Source organism: Suricata suricatta, chromosome X, assembly GCF_006229205.1.
Source record: "Suricata suricatta isolate VVHF042 chromosome X, meerkat_22Aug2017_6uvM2_HiC, whole genome shotgun sequence".
Lineage (NCBI taxonomy): Eukaryota > Metazoa > Chordata > Mammalia > Carnivora > Herpestidae > Suricata > Suricata suricatta.
The window spans coordinates 95,885,621-95,910,825 of NC_043717.1; the positions used below are offsets into that span (position 1 = coordinate 95,885,621).

General features: G+C 42.2%; 2 protein-coding genes and 1 pseudogene across 10 annotated transcripts in view; 2 read left to right on the forward strand and 1 right to left on the reverse strand.

Annotated features, from left to right (window-relative positions):
* Positions 1-16,321, forward strand: part of LOC115283916 (protein FAM122A-like) — a 97,192-nt gene extending 80,871 nt beyond the window's left edge. For 3 of the 5 annotated variants that reach the window (XM_029930409.1, XM_029930405.1, XM_029930404.1), the window contains 2 exons: positions 12,830-12,907; positions 13,446-13,621. In XM_029930409.1, coding sequence (XP_029786269.1) covers positions 12,830-12,907; positions 13,446-13,530 — 163 coding nt within the window. In that variant the 3' untranslated portion in view covers positions 13,531-13,621. Of the gene's footprint in view, positions 1-3,248; positions 3,310-12,829; positions 12,908-13,445; positions 13,622-16,293 lie in introns of those variants that run through there. The other 2 variants (XR_003905092.1, XM_029930407.1) reach the window with 2 other exon arrangements.
* MOSPD1 (motile sperm domain containing 1) lies at positions 975-22,729 on the reverse strand. Of its 5 annotated transcripts, none has more exons than XM_029930413.1 (8): positions 22,618-22,729; positions 16,684-16,892; positions 12,133-12,290; positions 11,202-11,456; positions 11,016-11,091; positions 8,884-9,101; positions 3,993-4,154; positions 975-2,149 (listed from the first exon to the last, which is right to left on the reverse strand). In XM_029930413.1, the coding sequence occupies exons 4-8, from the start codon at positions 11,353-11,355 to the stop codon at positions 2,118-2,120; spliced, it is 642 nt and encodes a 213-aa protein (XP_029786273.1). In that variant the 5' UTR covers positions 11,356-11,456; positions 12,133-12,290; positions 16,684-16,892; positions 22,618-22,729; the 3' UTR covers positions 975-2,117. The 5 variants fall into 5 exon arrangements, with proteins under 5 accessions (XP_029786273.1, XP_029786271.1, XP_029786272.1 ...); XM_029930411.1 differs by lacking the exon at positions 16,684-16,892 and adding an exon at positions 20,919-20,992; XM_029930412.1 differs by lacking the exon at positions 16,684-16,892.
* On the forward strand, positions 7,271-7,377 carry LOC115284533 (annotated as a pseudogene).
* Positions 22,730-25,205: the final 2,476 nt, after the last annotated feature.

A 25,205-nucleotide genomic window follows, 5' to 3' on the forward strand; every position in this document is an offset into this window, starting at 1 on the left:
ACAAGTAGTAATCTCTGTACTCCACATGGGGCTTGAACTCACAACCCCAAGATTAAGAGTCACATGCTCCACTGACTGACCCAGCCAGGTAACCCGGTATACCTTTTGATAGTTGATTTTTGAAGCATGTGACTCTTACCTATTCAAAAATCTAGACAAATTCCCTTGGTAAATTAAGAAACACTCCTTATTTCTCCTATTTAACTCACAGGAGTAGGAGACAGATTTAGGAAACAGGAGAGTAAAACTTGAGTTCCTCAGAGGTCACTCAAATAAAATGTGTAAGTCAATGTGAAACTCGGAAGGTCTCCATTTTATTTTTTAAAAGTAATTTCTGTCCTTTACAATGGGTTATCTCACACACACGTGCGCTTGCACAGACACACGTGTGCACAGATGCACACGCGCACACACACACACACACACACACACACACATACACACACAGAGGACTTGAAAGGGACAGAGAAACAAGGATAGCCTCCAAACATAATTTTTTTTTACAAAGTTCAAAATAGATTACATTTATGTGCTTTTCAGTCATTACACAATGTACAGACATGATCCATTTAATGATTTATCTTCCGCAAATGGTTAAACAATTAAGATTTTCTATGAAAGAGTAAACATAAAAGCTTTTACTTTAGAAGCAAAGTACTATTTCCTGCAAAAACCAACCTCAGGCATATATGTTGTGTTTGTTCCTCGAGAACACTACAGTAGCAGTGCTGAAGTTTGTTCTGTAAAAAGATCTGAAAGATGATTTTCAAGAGACTCAAGGCATTGTGCTTGCAGAGAAAAATCCTAAGTCAAGGGGTGCCTGGGAAGCTCAGTTGATTAAGTGTCTGACTCTTGATTTCTGCTCCAGTCTTGATTTCAGCTCCGGTCATGATCTCACAGTTCGTGGGTTCAAGCCCTGCGTCGGGCTCTGCACTAACAGCACGGAGCCTGCTTGGGATTCTCTTTTCTCCCTCTTTCCGCCCTGCCACTGCTCATGTGCACACACTCTCTCTCTCGCAATAAATAAATAAATTTAAAAAAAAATTCTAAGTCAGAAGATCAGTTATTATGATAACAACAGTTAAAATTGCATATGTATGTTCAAGATCAGAGACGCTATAAAGAAATGTAAATAGTTGTGCTTTAGGGACTTTTTTTTGGTAAAGTTGTTTTAATAAATACAAACTTAAAAAATATCTCCATGATTGATATAAAATAGACACATATCAAGGATTTTCTACACTTGGCTTGGAGTTTAAAGGTGAAAAACATCTCCACATAAACCCCCAGCACCTGGTCATCCCAGTCTGGGCAAGTGGCTTACGGTCAGGCAAAGGGCTAGGAAGAAATGATAAAGTGATTTTCTTCCTCCTGTTAACGTAAAGCATTATCCAGAGGTAAAGCCAGGGTGAACCAAATAACTAAATAAATGCCTACCTTCCTTTTGAATTCTTGGACCAAACAGAGAAGCATCCTAATTCCGAGGGTTAAGAAAAAAACCCACATGCTGTGTGTCTGGACCACAACCTATTGTGTAGTTCACCTGATGAATTAAATATGGCTGGTCTTCTGGGAGATCTGAGGATAGGACACGCATGATCCCTCAGCATTTTATTATGCTTTTTCTTTGTGTATCTTCCATGCATTAACTGTAAAACTTAATTTTAGAAACACCATGGCAACTGTTGGTAACAACAGAGGACAAGGTATAATTTACATAGGAACACTGATGTTTGTAGTCAAGAAAGAAAGGCCATTTTATGTTTCACGCCTGTAACTGAAGGACATAGGACCTTCATGTTCAAAATGAATTAGAAAAAAAAAAGGAGACAATAACAGATGCTTGAAGTCTTTTGCATAATAGGTTTAGATATAAAAAGAATTTTTTCAAATGATCTCCTAGGTGTCACTCAGAAGCATCCTTGCTGTCTGTATCACGATGTGCTAGAGTCCTTCAAATAAAATTATAGACTAATTTAAAATATATATTATACATCTGCAATTATTGTAAATCACTCAACAGTTGGTAGCATGTTAATGGAGTGAAAGAGATCAAAGGCAGTCCACATTCATATTTGCAAGATAAATTTACTTCAGAGGTCAACTGAATTCCTTGTTCATGTTCTAAGTATGGCCATTGTGATAAGACCTGAAAGAAGAAAAATTGAACAGTTAAAGCCACGCATTTTACAAAATCTTCCATGCAGTAAGTAACTGTTTAGACCTGAATGAGCAAATAAGATACAGCACATGGACAGGCACTCTACTGAGAATTCAAAGTCAGTTTGAATAGCTGATATTATATAAAAGAAATCCAATTTATACCAATGGGCAGTCACTGGATAGATTTTAATTAAATCACTACTGTCTGGCCACAGCTAATTTTTTAACCATCGAATATACCTCCCACTTTATCCAGTCACATCAGCCATAATAATAGCAGACGTGGCATTTTAAAGTGTCAGTAAAGCCAGCCAACCTCATCGACAAACACATTTCGAGCCTGTTTGTATCCCAGGGCTCTAGGGCCACAAAGAGACAGAAGCACAGTATTCCTGTTCGCTGTGTCTCTTTCGAAGAGACTCCATACAAAAAAAAAAAAAACAACCATAAAAATTTAATGATGTAAGAATACACTCAGTCCTAAATAAGTGGTAAAAGAAAAAAAAGGTGAGTGATAAATTACAGAGACGGCATTTCAGGTGAGGCAATGGCAAGAGCAAGGGCAAGGACGTTGAGCGGCCTCTCGATGAGATTTTCGGGGATCAATAAATAGTCTAACAGGCTCTGCTCAGGATTTATACCAGGAATCAGCTAGACAAGATTAGCTCAAAGAGGTCACAGAGTGTGGAGAGCCTCAGATGCCAAACTGTGGACTCATACTTCTTCCTATGGACTGAAGGCTCCCACGTAGGGAGTGGTGGCAGCAATGTGATGGAGCATTTGGGAGAAAGTAAAGGGCACGGGGGACGGGGGGGAACAGGAAGGGAAGGGACACAGACAGAAGGTAGGGTGGTGTATTTAGAAGACAATTCTTCAATTTAAAAAGAGAGAGAAGGGACATCCGGGTGACTCGGTCGGTTGAGCGTCCATCCGACTCTTGATTTCAGCTCAGGTCATGATCCCAGGGTTGTAGGATCAAGCCCCACACTGGGTTCCATGCTGAGCATGGAGTCTGCTTAAGATTCTCTCTCTCCTCCCATACCCTACCCCCTCCTTACCTGTGCTCTCTCTCTAAACATTAAAAGTAAAAGAGCATACCAAGAAATACTGAGAGAATACTGAAGACTTGGCATCTCAGACAGGAGACTATGAAGACAGAGTCTGTCATCACCAGAATCCTGATCCCTGACGCACGGCAGGTACTGAGTACCTGTGTTCAGTTAAGGTAATAGATTTTAAGCTAGGATGGCTGAAAGAGTAATTTAACAGGAAATACAGGAACTGGCTTAAAAAGAAAGGTTCACGATGTTAAACAAGGCACTTTGCCAAAGCGTTTCCCTACGATCAATTCCTAGAAGTAAAAATGCTGGATTGTGGAACATATGCATTTTACATCTTTTACTTGCTTTATACCATTGAAAATCAGCAAAATGAAAATAACTGAATACACTATTAGGTACTAGATCAATAGGCTACAAAGAACTAATTGTAGGGGCACCTGGCTGGCTCCTTCAGAAGAGTGTGCAACTCTTCATCTTGGGGTCATGAGTTCAAGCCCCACATTGGGTGTAAAGATTCCTTAAATAAATGAACTTTAAAAAAAAAAAACTAAATGTAAGCCAAAACTTCAATCTATTTTTGAGAGGAAGAAACAGAAAAAAAAAATGTATAACCATCTATCATTCTATCATCTATATCTGGACACCTTAACACATGCTTTTGAAACAATGTTACCTGTTTTTCTGGAAAAAAAAATACACAAGTGTCAGCACCACCGCCACTATTACCCCAAAAGCATGGGACACCACCTCTGAGCCTAAAACACTTACCTAAGATATAAGCGGCCACTAATTTTTGATTCACACTTAAGTGGAGGTAGAGAGGCACCAGCGATTCCACATCCCCCAGCGTAGGAAGCATCAAAGCTGCAATGCACACCACTCCCAGGAAGACGGTCAGTAAACTAGGTCCTGAGGAGACAGTTCTGTTTTCTGTAAAAAGACAAAAATCTCTGAGCTTGCTTTTTTTTTTATTAAAAAAATTTTTTTAATGGTTTTTTGTTTATTTTTGAGAGACAGAGAGAGACAGTACGAGCAGGGGAGGGTCAGAGAGAGAAGGAGACACAGAATCTGAAGCGGGCTCCAGGCTCTGAGCTAGCTGTCAGCACAGAGCCCAATGCAGGGCTCAAACCCACAAACTGTGAGATCATGACCTGAGCCAAAGCTGGACGCTCAACCGACTGAGCCACCCAAGCGCCCCTGAGCTTGCTTTGTAAAATGACTTAAGACTAAAGTTGGTTCACATATACTGTCCACCACTCACCAGGATTCTGGTTTCATCTGACTTCTCTGACCCTTTCCCTAATATTTCCATTCCATGGAGACTTATCTAGAAGCCCATAACTTCTGAGTCAGTACAGAATGGAATGGTGAAGTGGCATGATGAGGTAGCAAGTTCCTACTGAAAGGTCACCATTCTAACCCCCACACCCCCAACCTCACCCTAATCAGTAAAAGTATTTAAGCATGCATCATCTGTATATATGTATAAAATATACAAATAGAATTTTTAACGAATGGGCTAGAAATAGACAGAAATCGAAGTTCTGATATTTTCTTCCTGTACCCCAATGTATTGCTTGTGTCTACTCCATTTTGGAGCGCACTGCCTTCTCGGAGTACCTTAGGTAGGTTTCCAGACAGCTTTGGTCCTAATAACTGTAGCATCCTGCTACCATTTTTAAAAATGTTAAAGTAGAAGAAAGGCACTACCTGAGTGTTTTAAAGCTACCTGTGAAAATCCTTGTCCTCTGCTCTGCTCCGTTTACAGCCAAGAAGAAAGCAAAAGCAACATCCTATCAGCAGGTATCACGCTAAATGAAATAAACCAGTTACAGAAGGACAAATACTGCATGATTCCACTTACATGAAGCATCTAAGAGAGTCAAACTCAGAGAGTAGAATGGTGCTTGCCAGGGACTGGGGGTGTGTTTAAAATGGAAGATACTAATCATGGGCATAAAGTCTCAATGAGGTAAAACGAGTAAGTTCTAGCAATCTGCTGTACAACATCATACCCATAGTTAATGTTATCATATTGGACACTTAAACGTTTGTGCGTTGGGCAGATCCCATGTTAAGTGTTTTTACCACAATCAAAGAAAATTAAAAAACAACATGATCAGGCCTGCTATTCTACTGTTCTGGCTGTATGTGTACAATATTCATACCCATATTTTTAAGAAACCCAATAATAGTACATTCTGTCATCTAGCTTTTCCCACTACACTTCTTTCCTTAAAAGGAATAGGCAACAGCAACACAATCTTGTGTTTTATTAATGACATAACACTGTTCATTTTATTATTAAATGCAGCTTTTCTAAATTATTAAAACCTTAGCTGTTGCATGAAGTTTAACTGAGCCTTGCCAAAGCCACGTAGGTGAAAACAAATTCAAATTTTAGAGTGATTATTGCTTGAGATGAAACCATAGCACAAATACCTAAAAACAAGTCTTATTTTGGTTAATAAATGAAGTTATCTTTATATTTGCTGCAGAGATGAGCTTTCAAGGAAAACATTTGTTTATGAAAACTACACTGCTGGCTACCAATCCACAATAAAGATCATTTCAAGGAATTTTTAGTATTTAGAAAAATTCTAAACACATTTGCTCATATGCTTGAAATCTTTCAAAATGGAAATAGCTTTTTTTTTTTTTTTTTTTGCTGAAACTACAAGATTGTTGTGAAGATTTCATAGAGATGGAGGAAACGACGCTTCCTGGTCAGTCTCCTCCTCCTCCAGGGAGCACTGTTAAGGCCTGATATAGGTCCTTTCAGGTTTTATAAATACCCATATAAACATGTAAAAACTTTTTTTAACATAAATGAGACCATAATATACATACTGTTCTATAACTGTTTTCGTCTCAGAAATAGATTTGAGCCTCTCACTAGGTCAAACCTAGCAGTTTGTTAGTAATATAATTAAGACAAACTCACTAAGATGCACCTGCATCTCTTCAGAACATCTTCTTAATAAACCTGGGCTGTGGTATTTTGTAAAGGTATGCTTTGTGGGTTTGTCTTAAATTTCTGTTAAGTGAAAAATATATATATCAATGTATTTATGCACACAGACAAGGTCTGGAAAGTAACACGGAACACTTACATAAGCAGATCTGTTAAGTGTGTGGGACTGTAGGTACCGTTTTCCTTTTTGAATCTGTTACTGCTGTGTCTTTTCTCGTACAATCAACTCAAGAAGAAACGTCTCATTTTAACTGCCTTTCAATACATGTATAAAATCTGGATCTTTCATGATCTAGCCTTTGACCATTTTCTGGTTACTTCATGGAGGCTCACAACATTGTTACACTTGTAATTTGTCTAATAGACATCTTTCTGAGCTAAAGAGATGCAAAACTAATGACAGTTCAAAACCTCCCCCCCAGACGATCTCAATTTGTTTCAACATTTCAATTTAGAGAAACCTAATGAAAATCTGTGGAATCCTGCAACTGGAAACCAGACATAATGTACTATTAATTTAATAAACAGGAGAAGTGAAAAATACCACTTTGTCAACATAGACTCAGTCACCATTATACTCTATTAAAGAAGAAAACTTTACTCAGTTTCCTGCAACGTTAGAAACACTGGGGTAACTGCTTACTACCTGAACAGGTCGGTGAGGACTTCATATGAGGCTCAACTGCGGTGTCCCCCTTGCTCTGAAGGCTGGCATGAGCCATGGACTTTGAAAGACAAAGAAAACCAATCCAACAGACTCTGCCAGATGAGAAGTCCAGTTGTCCCAGTGAAGGCCGTGTACACACTTCCTGGGTAACTGCCCTGTGCCGGGCGCTGTGCTAGGTGCCAAGGACCTGCCGGTCAACAAGACGAATAAGGTGCTTGCCTTCAGGGAGCTTCCTGACACGAATGGCTTAGAGAGACTTTTTTTTTTTTTTCCAAAACAGAAATCACCTCATTCATTTACCTACTTTGATTTTACACTTAGAATTTTCTAATATACCTCAGATACCAAAGGATCATAATCAGAGTAAAATAAGAATAAAATGCTCAATTAATACACACTGTAATTATCGCTTCTCAGCCTTTTGGCTAAGATCAAGTGTAGTATCTGTTCTTATCAGTTTAATACACACTGTAATTATTTAACCTTTTAGCATGATTTTCACCAGAATTCTAATAAATTTTAAACTAAAGGAAAAAAGGATATAGATAATTGAATGTTTAACTTTTATGTTTTTTGGCTATTAAACTGGGCTACTGTGACACCTGCATGGCTCAGTTGGTTGAGCTTCTGACTTTGGCCCAGGTCAAAATCTCAATGGTTTGTGAGTTCAAGACTCAGGGCAGGCTGTGTGCTGACAGTTCAGAGCCTGGAGCCTGCTTTGGATTCTGTCTTCCTCTCTCTCTGCCCCTCCCCTGCTTGTGTTCTGTCTCTCTGTCTGTCTCTCTCTCAAAAATAAACAAATATTAAACAAAATTTTTTCAAAATAAAATACACTGGTCTGTTAAAAACAGGAATGAACCAACTATGCATTTATGAATTTAACACCAAAAAAACAAATACTCGTACTCATCATATGATGTTTCATACTCTAGAGAAGGCATTTTAAAGGGGGAATCTTGCATTTCATAAATAATTATGAGTCAACTTCACAGTACTGATCGGAGATCAAAGTGACATTTACCAGAGGTCCTCTTTCAGCTTCAAAAGCTGAAACTCTGGTCCTGTGAGTCAACAGTTGCTGGGACAAGCCCTGGGCTTGGTGTCACCAGCAAATCTGGGCACTCCCTGCGTGGACAGAGAGGACGCTTGCCCTTGACCGCAGTAAATCAAAGCGGCATTACTCCCTTCGTTATCCAAATAAACACTCTAGGACGAACAAACTGATAAGGATCTGTGAATTAATGTAACAAGTAGATTTGTTTTTCATTCCTCATAAATAATGTTGCAATTTCAAGGGCAGCTGCTATCACATTCATCTATCACTATCAAAAAGTTTCCATGTTTTTCTATGGAAAATTTTATCTTCCTCCTCTTGTAATAGGGTTGGAAGGAGATAATGAGAAGTTAAGAGGGAGGCGGACTGACGTCCAAAGAGTTGAATGTGAGGATAGTGTCAATGTTGAGAGAATATATCATAACACTTCTGAATATCTAAGCTGGAAGGAAATGAGGAATGGAGAGGGATTCAATTAATAGCCCACAGGGGATATTATAATCTACTTAGTTTAATTAACTTCAACTTTAATGAGATTTTTTTTTCAAAATAATATGAACAGCGTACCAAGCTTGGCCTATTGCCAAACACCATCTCTCTCTCCTTCTTCGAACTAATTAAATGAGAAAGGATACAGGAAAGTCACAGAAACAAAAGTATATAATTGCCAAATTGTGCTAGCCCAACGAAGCGGGTAGCCGGGTCCTCAGGGCGCGCACACACTGAAGAGGCTAGAGCAGCCGTCTCCTTACGGCCTTGGCTGCCCAGACGCTTCCTGCCCGGTTCACGGCTAGCTCGAGGCCTCTTGCTTGAGGTTAGGTACCAGACCTCTAGCTTCAGTTTAGAAGTAGTTAATTAGGTTTAAAGGGGCAGATCACTTTTCTAGTAATTATTCTCAGCTCCCTATTTTCAAATTAGAAATGCCTAAGACCTCTGGAGGGCTTTAAAACAAACCAAAGACTACCTGGTTGAAAGGACTGCTCAAAAAATAAACTTTCGGTTAAATGTTCCTTTATCCTTTTTTCCTCTTCTTCCTTTTGTTGTTCTTTTGCAGACGGGAGAAGAGTAGCCACAACCTCTTTCCTTCCTAAAGCCTTCCTCTGGCTTTGCTCGGAAACTTGAAGACGGAATTTGTCCGTTACACCATAGTGGCAGGATCGAACATCTCTATGACGAATCACACTGAAAACATTAAACAAATAAATGCTGTTTAGGTTTCGGGGGGCCTGTCAAACAGAATTCAGCAAGACATTTCATACAGGAGAACATTAACTGACTATAACCAATCACTCAAATGCAGAAATTTGTTAATGATGGTTTAAAAAAGATAAAAGAAGCACAGCATAGACCAAAAGGAAATGGGTGATTCTAAAATATTTGATGAAAGCATGGGGTACCTGGGTGGCTTGGTCGGTTAAGGGTCCAACTCTTGGTTTTGGCTCAGGTCATGATCTCATAGTCATGATTTTGACCCCGTGTTGGGCTCTGTGTGCTGACAGCATGGAGCCTGCTTGGGATTCTCTCCCCTTCTCTCTGCCCCTCCCCCTCTAATGCTGCACAATCTCTCACTCTCTTAAAATGAATAAACTTAAAAAATGTTTTAATAAAATATTTGATGCAAACACATACTCTGCAACATAGAATAAAACTCCTCAGTGAGGCGCCTGGGTGGCTCAGTTGGTTAAGCATCAGACTCTTGATTTTGGCTCAGGTCCTGATCTCATGGTTTGTGAGTTCGAGCCCCGCATCAGGCTCTGCGCTGAAGACGCTGCTTGAGAGTCTCTCTCTCCCCTCTCTCTGCCCCTACCCCACTTGCTCTCTCAAAATAAACTTTAAAAACATTTTTGAAGTCTGAAGTAAAAGAATACATAGGTGAAGAAAATTCCTTTTTAGCAATGGCATTTCTTCCCTTGATACCTGTGGGCAGCAATCCTTAGTAAATAGGACGTGTATGTAAAATGCTTTCTTCCTCACAAAAGTCTCATAGATTTCTATTGACACTTATCATTCAAGTAACAAACCTCACCTAGACTTAAAATTGCAAGTCTATGCACAGGAGCAGGTAAAAACAAGCCATTGAATAAGCAAATAGCCCAGTATGAGCAGCGCCAACAGAAGGCTGACAACGCACTTCCATATCCCTCTGCAGAGAGTCTAAAGCACTTCAATTTTTATGAGACTTGTCTACAGTTCTATTTATTTTGCTCCGTTCTTAATGGAGAACACAAACCAATTAGGTCAAAAATAATACATTTATTTGGCAAGAGTCTACATTTCTTTGGGGGTAGTCCTTGCTTATTGTGTAGTGAATGAAAATAAAAAAAAAAAACCATGCAAAAACACGTCCTCTAAAGATACATCATTTCACAGGTAGGAGATGATGAAAATGTGTTCAGACAAAAAAAATTTGTGCTTCTCATTCTCATGGAAGATTTAAATGAATACAGTTTACTTGGTAGCTTAAATTAAGAGCTGGTCAGTTGATTCATTTGGTCACCACTAGCTCTAACGTGAAAATTAAAATATGAACAGCTTGAACAAACAATCATTCATCTGACACTCTTATGACGGAATTATCTGGAAGAACTCAGATAATCTTTTACAGATGAGTCGTTATACACTGGCTTCCTGTGTGTATAGATAAACGTCCAGGCTTATTAGCTGAATCATTTCAGATGAACTTCTATTACTATCATTCTGTGAATGTGCCATTATTAGTTTTGCAAATGTCACTATAATAGGATGTTCCAAAGGAAGCTAAATTCCCTATTATAGCTAGAGAAATTTAAAGGAATAAGTTAGAAGTTTACCTTCATAAATGACTCTGTTCTGACTAAAGAGCATAACAATGAGGAAATGTTCGTGGAGATGTTAACCCAACTATGAGCCACAACATCGTGAAATAGTCTTAAGTATTTGGCCGACCTGTTTGGAATCTTAGGGACTTCTGAAGAATTTGGAGACTAAAAGCTCCAGCAAAAATTCAAAATATAATAAATGCCTATGTGGGAACAGCTTTAAGATGAGATCCTTTTCGAGTTAAATACATGAATATTAACACTTAAAACATGTTACCAGGAAGTGACTCTGACTTACATATCCACACAGCACTGCGGCTTCACTGCACCTGCAGCATCCACAACAACATACTTATTTGGAGTCGTACACAAAACTGAAAGAAAAAGTCACAGTGGCCGTTAGTGTGTTTTAAAAATTAGTTTCTACAAGTAGAAAATTAGTAGGGACGAGTGAAAACCCATGAAACAGACCTGGGAGACTCACCTTTGAACTTTAAGGCAAACTCATAGGGATTATACAGAGTCAACACTTGCTTATGTGTTGACTGGTCATCTGCATAAAATATTAGCTCCGTAGGAAACACAAAAACAGGAAGATTTCCTTCCACTAACTCTGGCTGTCTTTTTTGTTGATGCATTGGCACTGAATCCCCCTCCTGCAGCCTCTGTGTTGGGTCTCAAATCTATTTTGGACTTTTCTCAAGTCAGTTACTTAAAAACTCCAAAGCATTTTGGCAATCTGGAAAGAGAAGAGACAAGGAATTCGAATGTTACCTGTTTTCATTTGTTGTCCCTCCACAAAAAGCATGTTCAGCTTGCATTAAAATACGTCCCCAAATCACTTAAAGATACCTTTGGGCTTTTCCTCTGGGCCTACTTATAGAGCTCGTACCAAAGTATGCAAGGAAATTTACCCACACTCCTTTCACATTCAAGATTTCAACCCATGATGAATTATATATAAATCCTAGACTAAAGAAGTGTTTCTACCTCAATTGAATCACCCTTTTTCAAAGAGGTGAGATCAAAAGGACATCACTCTTTTAAAACCTCGGATTTCTTACAAAGCAGAATAAATCAGGGGTGCCTGAGTGGCTCAGTTGGTTGAGCATCTGACTCTTGATTTTGGCTCAGGTCCTGATCCCAGGGTCATGGGATTGCTGAGCATGGAGCCTGTTTGAAATTTTCTCTCTCTCTCTCTCTCTCTCTCTCTCTCTCCCCTCCCTCCTTCCCTCTCTCTGCCCCTCCACTGCTCATACTCTCTCTTAAAGAACTTTTTTTTAAAAAAAAGGAGAATAATAAATTAAGTATTGTCATAACTGACTTTATATGAGCTAACCAGAATTCCTAAAGACTGAAAGAATAGAAAACAAAGTCAGTTTCCATGATTTATGGGAGAAAAACATGAGACTCACTTTTACATTCATTTCAACAATGCTTTAGTTAGTGCTTTCTGGCAGCATTGGGTAGGAGAGTGCTTTTCATCTTTTTTCTGCCGAAAACCCAAGACAAGCAAAAATGTCTTGAAAGGAAGCTGAATATCCAGACTTGTTAAGGAGTCCTTGGGAGTCTTCTGTGAAGATTCAAAGTCAGTAAATAGGCTGTGGCATGCAAGTGGCACAGTGCCTCCCCTCCTACGTCAAGTGCACAGGCTTCGTGAGAGCTATTTGCTTCCAACTTAGAGACCTTTTGGACTCCTTCTGGGGTTCTTGAGTATGTTCTGAATGGTTGTAGCTGGCAGAAATCTGACTGTCTGATGTGTGTTATGTTTCTGTGTTTATTTCCCAGGCTAATTTTAATCAACAACATTCCTATTTAGCTACCATCCTAAGAATGTGGCTTTTGAAAATGCAGAAGCTAAAACAATACGATCACAGAAAGTGTCTGAGTTTCACTCGGTAGATTCATACCTTTAACAAAGGCCACAAACCACTTAATACTTTGTGTTCAGGTTCCCACACATTCAAAGAGAAATAGAACAGAAGATTAAGCTGTTTGGTTTTTTACCGGCTATCAGGGGTTGGTGTGCAGATTCTGCCTGAGGCCTTTCTAACTTTTATCAAATAAGATACTGTGCAATCATGAATTCACATTTTCCTTCTTTCCTTTCAGCTGCACACCTGTTACAAGCCAGCCACTCTGTCAGGAGCTGTGCAGAGATACGGAGGGCTCTGCCCTGAAAAGACTCAGGTCTAACTGATGGGACATTTAAGCTACCTGTTACAAGGCAGACCCCTATATATAAAGTGCTAGGCAATCAGAAGACTACACGAATAATTCTACTTGGAAGAGGGGCCAGGAAATAACAATTGAGGCAGCTTGAAAAGAAAAAGAGATATATTTCGGGGCTGGGGGGGGCGGGGCAGCACACAGGTAGGAAGGGCTTTCTGACCTAGGGAATGGCATATGCCAAGTCACAGAAATGCGCAGGCGAAGGACAACACTGGGAAGGTCATCCTCTCCCAGCTCTCCCAGATCATCGCCCTACTTCCTATCCTTATACTTTGTAGCGTACATGTGGCTCATGACAGCCTGGGTTGCTTTTTGTGTTGGTTTGGTCTGACCAAGACATTTTTATTAGTAATAATACTTAATATGGGTATAATTCACAATAGAGTATAAGCTTTTTATTAATTACATATACTGAATTAATTAATACATGCAATGCTTTTACCACTGACTGTAGGCTAGGCAATGTTCTAAAGGTTTGCTGTTGTTATTCAATTAGGAAGAGACTGACAGAGACCGTAATGTCCGCAGGACTCCTGCCCCTACCTAGCCCAGCGTCTCTACTCCACCAGATTGTCCGTTAGAATACAAGAAAAACAGACCATTCTGAAGAGCATCTGATGAAATCATTCTAATTTTGGGTTTGTATTTGCCACGAATTTCTTTCTTTCGCTAAGAGCCATACACATTTCTATTTGGATAATGTGCTCTCAGAAGTCTGGCATATTTTTCTCAACAGGAAATAATTAGCTCTATTACTTTCTTAGTAAGCTTGGCTATCAGAAACAGAACAAACACGTTTGCCATCACTAAATTATATTCAACATCTCATTCTGAAACTCTGTTAGGATGAGAATTTAGCTTATGAGAAATGGTGGGATGGCATCTTTGATTTATGGAAAACAGTTTTGTCGATACATGTTGGTAAAACCAGGTATCCATCTAGGAGGAAAAATATGAATTCATCCCTTACTCCTTGTAAAATTCTAAAATTTATTATTAGGGTAAGTTCCAAATGGATCCAAGTTTTAAATGTAGGGGGAAAAAACCATAAAACACTAGAAACCATGGGACTTTTTTAAAAAAATGTAATCTGAGGCTTTCTAACAACCAGACACCAAAACATATTGATAAATTCAACTATATAAAAACTCTCAAAATGCTGCAAGACAAAAAACGTTTACACAAAGCCAAAAGAACATTTCAATCGTAGGCCATGTCTAACTTCCCTACTATATGTAGAGGAAATATAAAATCACTATATAAAAGCATTCAATATAAAAATGAGCAAATGCTATGATATTTTATAGAAATAAACCATATGGGGTGCCTGGGTGGCTTAGTCTGCTAAGCATCTGATTTCATCTCAGGTCATGATCTCATAATTCATGAGTTTGAGTCCTGTACCAGGTGAACATGAGCCCCGCTTTGGGGGTGAGCCCTGCCTCTCTCTCTCTCTCTCTCTCTTCCTTACTCTCTCTGCCCCTCACTTACTTGAGCCCTCTCTCTCAAAAGAAAAAAAAAAAAAAGAAGAAAAGGACATACAGATTGTTTTTAAACTTACCAAAGGATCTGTAACTTCACTCACAAGAGAAATACAAACTAAAGCTACACTGAAATACATGTTATTACCTGTCAGATTGGCAAAAATCAAAAAGTTTGAGGGGCACCTGGGTGGCTAAGTCAGTTAAGCATCTGACTCGATTCCTGCTCAGGTCCTGATATCGCGATCCCCAGTGCGGGGCTCGATCCCAGGGCTGCTGACAGTATAGAGCCTGGTTTGGATCCTCTCTCCCTCTCTGCCCCTCCCCTGCTTGTCTGTGCATGCTCTCTGGCTCTCTCTGTCTTTCAAAATAAACAAACATTTAAAAAATATTTTTAAAACGTTTGATAGCACATGGCGGGAGCAACCAGGCATGTCCTTAACCTTGCTGAGAGGGCCATACATGGGCTCACTGATGACACATGGTGAAAGGAAAGGCGTGTGTCCTCGGTGCTAAAAGATGCTACTTCTAGGAATTTATCCACCACAAATATTCCTCTTGCGTGAAATCTTGCTTGTGGAGGTTTGTTAATCCTCAGTACTGAGGGTTAAATAATTTACGTGAAGTACACAGAACAAAGCCTGGCACTCGGTAAGGGTCAGCTGTTGTCAATAGGAAAAGATTGGAAACAGCCCAGCTGTCCATCAAAGGGGATTCCTGAAATAAAGTATGATATGGCCGTTCTCTGGGATACCAGGCGTCTGTCAAGAAGAGGAACCTCTTTTGTGTAGTGTGGATATGGTCTGATCTTCAAGGGTAGTGTTAAGTGAGAAAAGCAAGATGCGATGCCAAGGATAGAGTATGCTGCCCTTCGTGTGGTAGGGGGACTTCTTGGCTGTGGGTGAAGTAGCTGCGGAAGGAGAGCCAGGGCTGCCCCTGGAGGGACACGCTGAGTGGCTGGGGACAGGGTTGGGGGGGGGGAGTTTTCTCTGGATAACTTTATCTTCTGAATTCTGAACTCTTGAATACCTATTCAAAAGTTTAAAACAAAAATTTGAGAGGGCACCTGAGTGGTTCAGTCAGTTAAGCATCCGACTCTTGATTTCAGCTCAGGTCACGATCCCAGGGTCGTGGGATCGAGCCCCACATTAGGATCTGCACCAAGCATACAACCTGCTTGAGATTCATTCTCTCTCTCTCTTTCCCTCCCTCCCTACACCCCTATCCCCCTAAGTGTGCTCACTCTCTAAGATAAAAAAATAAATAAAATTAGGTTCGATTAAATGTCTAATTAAACCACTCTACCAGGGTCTAATTTGAAAAAGGCACCAGTTTGGAAACTCAAGAAGGAATTTATAAACAATGTGTGACAAATCTCCTAGTTAATTGCATTTTCTATTTCGTGATCCATTAATACCATTGAAAACTTCAAACTGTTAAATACAATGGTTGCAATTCTTTAAAATTATTTTATATGCGACAGAAACACATTACAGTGAGAAAAACAAAGGTTTAAGAGGACTTGCAAACTGAGGAAAACGTGCAAACTTCCGTAACCCAGGAGTAGGACACGCTTTATAAATCTGACGGGAAAGTCAAAGTTAACCACACAGAACAAGCACTAAACTCTTCATTCAAACCCTAAAGGGACGTTAGTTGGCATCTGTCAGAGTGGAAGTTTTGCTAGCTCTATGTAATGGTTTAGTAGAATTCGTTTTTTTTTCTTTTCATTTTGAAGCTTTCTCTTTCCAAGTTGGATATGTCCACCTTTCCCCATTAATTTTGAATAGGCTGTCTATCCCCCAATCACCATTAAATAAGTATTTCATTGGCTCTTAGCAGTTTATTATTTCTTTTTTGTAGCCCTGTTCCCATGTCTCACTTATCTTGGCGAAGATATAAATTGCCTCCTGAACTCCAACCAATGGAAATTGGAGAGGAATTAGCACCAGGTCACCAAGAGCAAGAGTAGAGACTCTGCCAACAAACATAATGAAGCATCACACCTGCCTCTAATTAATGGTTTTCTGGAGACTAACGCTTTCTCTTTGCTTCTGTCTGTGTTGCAAAATGATGAGGTGCAAAAATTCTGGGGAGAGATTATATACTAAGCCGGTAAAACCTTACTACAAATCGGTTTAGGAGGTTGCTTTGACCAAGTCAAACACACACAGAGTCAAAGAACGGTATTGGCTCCCAGCCCAACTCATCTGCCCTCAGAGGAAAACAAGCCAGGATAGTTAAGGGACTTACCAGGGTCGCACAAGGTGCAGATCTCTGGTCTCCAGACTCACATTTCCCTACACAGTGACTGTCTCCTCTGGGTCTCCTTTCCAAAGTCCTGTCCCTGGGGCGCTCACTGTCATACACGCCCTCATGGCTACAAAATTTCCCTGCTTTTCCAGAAGAGAGGCTTTCTCAAAGGAGGGTCCAAAATTCAAGTCTTGATGCATGGGTTTCCTCTTCAATTTTATAAGGAAATGGAGAGACAATTTCATGGACTAAGTTGAGCACACTTTCTTTTCCTGGTTATGAAAGGACAGCTTCGGCTCTCCGAAACTATTCACTGTGGCAGGAATACCCAAGGCGTATTTTATTCTTCCTCTCTAGACACCAGTGTTATGCTTTCTTCAAAGCCCAGTTCAAAGTTCCCCCTTTGTGGTCTTCCTCTACTTCTCTGATCTGCAGAGATCACTAATTTTTATGACATTATCTTTTACTGTATTGGCTGTATTGATTACATATCCTGACATTTGCTCTGGGTGGATGCATTTCGACTCCCTCCCTGCCCCCCACCCCGCGCCCCCCCCCCTTCAAGCATAATGCCATATTGTTTTTCTGTTTCGTACACAGACCCAACCTCAGGGTTACGCACTTAGCAGACACTGAACTTATCAGTTTGCCTATGGGTGTCTACTAATGGCAGTCTCCTCCATCAAGGAACATTCCTCTTCCTCATAGCTGAGCACATATAGGCCATAAAGGACAAGGAAAGGATCCCAGTTAAAGGGGCAGTAAACCTACAGTAGCTACTTGCTGCGGGTGCAGGTAAGAGAACAGGGAATGTACACTCCCCGCTGCGTCTCCCCACACCTCCCACCCTCTCTCCTTCCCATTTCCCCTATCATCAACCCTGGCACCTCAGTGCCCACCTAGGTTCCCCCATAGCCCCAACCTTATGGGGAGACACTGCAGCTGGCGATGCAGGAACGACCTTGTCCTTTTCCTCTGTGCAAAGGCACAGGAACACAATCATGAATGAAATTGGAAAGAAAATCTGATGTGTGTACACCACCTTGTGACCAGTTTGCAAACTACTCTCTGTCTTACACACACAAAAGCCTAAACACATAAAGTCTTCGCGCACTTTCTACTATCCGTCCAGGGAGACCGGCACCCCAAAGTGTGATTACTTTCTGTTTTCCTCACTTCAGATTGACCAGAAGGAAAAGGGAAGACTCAGAGATAAGTGGGAACTTCCCAACCTTTGCCCTCTACAGATTTCAAAATGGAGCTTTCCAACAGAAACCACTTTGAAAGCATGTTGTCATTTGCCCCCCCCCCCCGGCTTTTTGGAAACAGGAGGGCTGCAAGAAAAATCAAATTAAACTAGTTTCTGGAGAAGTCTGTGCTTCAAATTATCCCTAACCGTTTCAAACTTTAAAGCACTTCCGCACAAGAATCCGCCAGGACCACTCATTTCAAAGCAGCTACTGACGCCCGTTCTCTGGCTCCTGTGTTTACCCTGATTAGGCTTCCAACTCCACCTCTGGGCCAGCTCCCTTTTATCTGGACACAGGATATCTGCTTCCTCCATATTTGGTGCCATCTGCCAGTGGCCAGCTAAATACTGAATAGTTAAGTGCAATAAGTTCTTTTGCTTTAGTCTCGCTAGTGTTAAAACCTCACTTTCCTTCCCATTTCATCAACTCGGCTCTCTTCCTCTTTAAATTTCCAGTACTGTCTATTAGGATTTTTAAGGGCCAGTATATTCCTGAAGTCTTTCACAAGCAGTGTTCTGATGTTTATAGGCTAAATAGTTCATTGTACAAATATTAGGCTATTTGGTTTTTTACACATTTTCTAGGTTTTCTATGTACTTTGATGGCTTACCAAAGTCAAAGACTTCATAGCAGTCTATACACTGTAAACATTGGGTAGTGTATAAGATTAAAAAAATAATAATAAAGATGCGATCCAGTAGCATCATTTAAAAAAAACATTTTTCTTAGGGGTGCCTGGGTGGCTCAGTCAGTTGAGCGTCCAGCTTCAGCTCAGGTCATGGTTTCAGGGTTCGTGAGTACAAGCCCCACATCTCACTGCTGGCAGCACAGACCTGGCTTCAGATTCTCAGTCCCCCTACCCCAGCCCCTGTCATGCTCACACTCTCTCAAAAATGAATAAACATTTTTTAAACCACATTTTTCATAAACTAGTTATTTCCAACCTTTGTTTTACAAGATCTCAAGGTCTTCAGTTATTTCAAGATGTATGTGCAATTCTCAAAGCGAAATCCATATTAATCCATGTTAATTACTTCATTATATGAAACACAGACGTTGCTACCTATGGCACTCTGCAGAGTTTTCGAATCACAAATTCATTCAAGGAACACTAACTGAGCACTTACTATATGCTCAGCGCTGTACTAGGGAAGATGGAGCAAAGACGAAAACATGGTCTCAGCCCTCCAAAAACTCCGTCTAGCATGAAAACCACATATACATACTAATTAGGATATCATGTGACCATGTTAAAATGCTGGTGGATGAAAAAGCTCTAGCATAAAGAAAGTGATGGTCTGCCTTAAATAGGAGTTTGCAGTAGGAGTGGAGAGGGGGGTGAATTCCAGGAAGAATATGTGTAGAAGCACGAAAGAGACTCTTAAACGAGCTCTGGCACTGCGTGTGGTTAAAAAATAGCATGTATGGGGGGGTGGCAAGGGATGGTGAAAAGTCCTCGAAGCCAAGTTCGGGGGTGTCGGCTGGATCCTGGAAGCCAGTGGTTCTCAGCATGTGGTACTGGACCAGCAGCAGCTTCACCCGGATGTTGTTAACGAGGCAAATCCTTGGGTCCCAAGCTAGACCTACTGACCCAGAAGTTCTGGGGTGGGGCCGGGTCATCTGTGCTTTAACAAGCCCTCCAAATGATTGTAACACACCACACTTTGAGAACCACTGCTGCGGGCAATGAGAAAAATCTCCGAAGGGTTTTGAGCAGAGAACTGCTGAGGTAAGATCTCAAGTAGAATCACCGGTTGCCGCTGCGCAGTCAGGCAAAGCACCTAACTCCAGAGTAGTTACAGTAAAAAAAAATACCAAGTGACTCTTCATGAAATGTGACATGAAGACAGGGCGGAGATGAAGGCAGTGGGAATGGGGAGGAAACAGTTTAGAGATATTTTACAGGTGGCCCAGATTCAATCAGGTGCCGAGGATATATCCAAAAGGTGTGACCGAAGTGGTTTTTAGGTTTTAAGATAAAACTAGCGACCTTGCCGGAGGCATCAACCACTAGGTGTTTGCTGAAAGAAGTGTTCCACATGTTCCCTAGGAAAAGGGGGAGATGGAGCAAGGTCTGTGTTTCCACAGTGTCAAAAGCAAACGGTGCCCTGGCTTCCCAGCGAGTATTCTGGCCAGCTGGGCAGTTCGACTTCTCACTAGAAGTTAGTAAGCCGGCGTTCATACTAACATAAAAATCCGTTTGTTGAGTTTGGTTAGTGAGAATCAATCCTTGAGACTGACAATTTTTGGATGTGCTGGCAAAATTAAATTTCAAATGCTGAGAAGCTGAAAATAGGCATCGGTTCTGGTGTCCCAACCAAGGCACTGACAAGGTGAGACCCTGCAGAGAGCCTTCTTTTCATCCTAACATTATCACTGATCACACAGTCCATGTAATTCTGGAAGAAGCTGGAATGAAGGAAAGAATCACTTTGTACTATGCCCTGACGGTCAAGAAAGTCGGGGGTACCCGTTATTTCTAACTTTGGGGGCAGGATTTAGCTGTGGCAATCTTCAATTTCCTGACTGAGAGGTGAGAGACACAACCCATATGGCTAATTTACCTAATGAGAATTTGCCAAGCACAATTCATATTTCTACTGGGACTCTGGTTACCTCTCATTATGTACCATAAGCTTTCCACCTGATACCACTATCTTGGCTTATTTGACCAACTTATTTTCTCCAAGAATAGTTCCCGATTAAAAACTGCACTGTTTTATGGAAGTTGAGAGCTATCAAGCACCCTGGAGATTAAAACAAAACTTTCAAACTACAGATGAGGAGACAGAGGGCCTCAAAGAGTAAATCACCTCATCTATTTATTGTAGGACAAGCTTTTCCAGAATATTACAAGGTGGCAAAACACGATTCAGAGCAACACGGATAATCAGTTCACTTAAATTTTAGACAAGATTTTAAATTCCTCTATTTTCCATCTTAAACATTTTACAAACAGAAAAAGAATAGTAGCAAATTACTTACTTCATTGGGCTATTAGAAGATGGGGAAGCTTTTCTTTTAGTTTCTTGTTTTCAGAAATGAATTAAATATCAAAACTTCAGGAGAAAAAAATTAAAAAATAAAAAATTGGAAAAGAAAACGTGCATGAACAATTCGAGGGGAGAAACATGCATTCTTGTATAAGATATCTGTTCTGTTTTCCGTCTTTGCCTACAAAGGCATACCTTTACACTGAAGATTGTCCATTACATCTAATTATATATTACATGTAAAGGAAATCTATCACCACTAGCCCTTACAGATTTGAGAAACTCCAGATTTTCCAACATCCTGGTATTTGAGTAAACTTTGTATTTTTCAGAGTTCTAGAAACACTTCAGAAACTAGTTTGATCTTGTAGGCTGTTTGGGTGTGTAGACGTGAACTACTTGAAAGGCATATTCGGCCCCGTTTCCTGTTTTCCAAACTTCCCATTGCTTTCTACCAAATATATATGTAATCTAAAAGTTGGTGTTCACTCTCTGGTCAAGCACTTAAAGGAAATGTGGACAAGGTTTTCATCATCAAGAATATATTAAATTCCAGGTGTGCCCTGGCTGAAAAAGTAGACTTTTCCTCTTCCGTCTGGAATTCCCATTAAGAACGCAATGCATTCCGACAAAACAGGACTGCTTTTTAGGCAAGATCCAAAGGATCCCCATTTTCCAGGTCTGCGTCCATCTCGGATTTCCCTCAAAGGTCCAAAATCGGGACGTTTTTACTTATTATTTGCCCTCTGGCTCCCCAATGTGAGGTCTCTTAGATTCTACTGGGGCAGAAATGCAACTTCAGTCCAGAGAGGGCAGATGTCAGTTACTTTGAAACCGCAGAACATTGATTAAGGGCTGGAGGGCAGGAGAGGGGGTATCAAACGGTCCGTTCTAGGACTTCAGCTCCACCTGACGGGCCCAGCCTTTCCAGCCGTCGTCCCCACACCGGGCCGGCTCCATGTGAAACCGGTCATGTGAGCCTGTTTACAGCCGAGCAGCTGGTGCAACCGTCAGGATCCGTGCGGAGGTCCAGGAAGGGGGACGGATGCAGGCCACGTACCCCTTCCACCCTCACCCCCCGTCACTATTCCACGAAGGCGTTCGCTCGCCCTCCCTGCCTGGCCACCCCACTTTCACCTCCCTCCGGCCATCCCGGGACGCCTCGCTCCGGCCCCAGGGATTTCCTTCCAGTTGCTCGCCGGGGGGTACCCGCTGGGTGGGAGGAAGGAGGAGTTAGGGCGAGGACGGTGTCACCCCGAATGGGAAGTCCACCTCCCTCCCGCAGCCCTCCTCGAAACATCCGCCAAAGAGTTGTCCCTGGAGTCACATCCCCGGGGCAACCGAACTCTGCCTGGCAGGCGCCGGGAGGATCCCGACCCTGCTGCCTCCGCCCGGGCACCAGAAAGGCACGCACGGGCCGACCCGACCCTGGAGCCGCGATCCGCCGGCAGCCGGGCAACTGACCGTGAGAGATGGGGCAGAAAGGACCCCATCTACCCGCTCCCACCTCCCACCCGCATCCCGGAGCCGCGGAGCCCCGCCGTCAGTCACAGAGCCAAGCTCGGAGGTTGGGTTCGGCTCATTCTTTGCGCGGGGTCTCGCGGCAACGTAACTTCCACGTCTTCCCGAAGTCGGAGGAAGTGGGTGACGGGACGGCGGGGGAGCGGGGGGGGGGGGTGGAGAACTCTCACCTCGGCAACACCGGCTCCTCGGAAAGCAGCTGCGACTGCTCCTCCGGTCCTTTGTCAGCGTCTCTAGGCTGCACTGCCTGCTGGGATACCGGAGGACTCAAATACCACCTCTCTCCGCCCTCGAGGATGAGCTGCGGTTGGGGGTGGGTGGGAAGAGGGAGAAGAGGTGGAGCCGGGGGCGGGACCGGAGCCGGGGGCGGAGCCTCCTTACTGCCACCTGGCCTCTAGAGTTTATGAGTTTCTTCCTAATCTGCGCCCCAGACCTCTTCCTGCTGCCTAGGAGCAGTCAGGCCCTCCTCTTCCCTCCCCTCCCCTCCTCTCTCCGCCTGCTGCCCCTTGAGGAGACCTGAGACTTACCGAAGGTCATCTTTCTTTGCACTTGTCGGGCAGTCACCCTTGATTCCCTCCCCTTTCCCCTCCCAAATCTAGTGAGTACCCGAGGCTAATGGATTCTACCTCTGAGACACATCTCATTGACCACCTTTCTCCACTTCGTGCTCAGTGCTAGGGGCTCTGTGTGGCCCCCTGTGACTTCTTGCTTGGAGCTCTACAGGAGCCTCCTGGTTGGGCGCTCTCCTGCCCCTCTTGTCTCTGCCCACACCATCTCCCAGAAGGCAACCAAAGGGGTTTATCTTATCTAAGATGTATAGGTGACCTGTTACTTAACTGTTTAAAACCTTTCAATGTCTGGCAAGTCCCTACAACCCCTCAGCATGGTATAGAAGGTCTTCTGTAATCCTTTCCTGATGCACCCAATGCTCTAATCCAATAAACCAGGCATTCCTGGAAGACAGTGGGGCCTGGGACAACGCTGCCTGCCCAAAACACTCCCTCTTGAAAAGAAGCCACACTGTACTTTTCATAGGCCCCTTGAAATATCCTTAAAGATGGAACACTCAGAATTAAAGGTTAAAGCTGTTGGGGCGACTTCAGCACAGGTCACAATCTTGCCATCCGTGAGTTCAAGCCCCTGCATCAGGCTCTGTGCTGACAGCTCAGAGCTGGGAGGCTGCTTCAGATTCTGTGTCTCCCTCTGTCTCTGCCCCTCCCCCACTCATGCTCTGTCTCTCTCTGCCTCTCAAAAATGAATAAACATTTTTTTAAAAAGTTAAAGCTGCTCAGAAAGGAAGGGTAAGGTGCAACTGCCCCTGGTCCCCTGCCCACATGTATAGGACCCAAAGAATTCCCCCCCAGTTGCCCCACCTGTGCAATGGGCTGCCAGTAGATCTTTTGGGCCCAGGTCTCTGATGGCTTTGCTTCTGGATTTCCTTCTCACTCTTCGGAATACCTACCTATCTTTCAAGGTCCAGCGGAAATACCACTTCCTCCAATAAGCCTTCCAGGATCTTCCATGAGCACTATTAACTCCTGCTCCTTCACCGTAGAACATTGCTTATTGTGCTTTGCAATTCTTCCTGACTTAGGCAATCACTAGTTGTGTTTTATGTCTTCCTTTCTCTCCTCCCTAGAGCATGAATTCCTCAGAGTGACCACGGCTGCCAGCACAAGGCCTAATCCAGAAAACACATTAGTAAAATTGGATGAAATGATATCCTTCGACTCCACTGTATCCACTGGGCCCAAAGTAGGCCCAGAAGGAAGCCTAGGCCAGGCCTCACTGGGACATCTTCATCCTGACCCAGCCACATGTCATTTTGCAAAAACAAACTGGTTAGACAGCAGAGCATTGCAATTGCAAAAGGACCAAAGCTTGTACTTCCCTTGCAGGTCAGACTGGTTTGTGGTATAATACGTGGTTGTGGAAAATGTAACTGGTACGGTTCACATGAGAATTCAGTGTAGACAAATTTCGTGATGACATAGAAAATAACAGTTTCCAGATGCAGAAATCTCTCCCCCTTTGGGAAGCTTTGGACTCCTATTTGCTTCAGGCTATCCTAGGGCTCTATATCCCTTCAGACCTTGAATTCTGTGTTATAAAGAATGCTTTTGCAAAGGTAGGCATCTGGCTTTGTGTCATTCTTGCATCACTTAATGCATATTTGTTTTTGCTCCAATTAAATTACAAGTGACACTCTGGCAGGTTTCCTCATCCCTAAAATGGGGACAGGAATCCTTGGCCCACCCAGTTTACTAGGCTCTTTGGAGATTCTAATGTGGTAATATTTATAGCAGGTGTGATAATGTAACTTAGGATGCTCTTCAAATGTAAGGTCTGTTTTATTATTAAAAACCTTTACACTCTACTACTTAGGTATGTGTGTTTGAGATTCCACATTAGGAATCAAAGCCTTCATTGCAAATTCCTGAGGATAATGCTTTACTTCATGGTTTCCAAAATTTGCCTGAAGGGAAGATTCATCACCTGGAGCCCCTGTTAAAAGCATTCCTAGAACCGGGGCACCTGGGTGGCTTAGTCTGTTGAGCATCAGACTCCTGATTTCAGCTCAGGGCATGATCTCGCTGTTTGTGAGTTCAAGCCCCACATCGGGCTCTGCACTGACTGTGTAGAACCTGCTTGGGATTCTCTCTCTCACCCTCTCTCTCTCTGCCCCTCCCCTTCTCTCTCTCTTTCTCTCTCTCTTTGAAAAAAAAAAAAAGTTCCCAGAACCTACCCCCAGACCTAC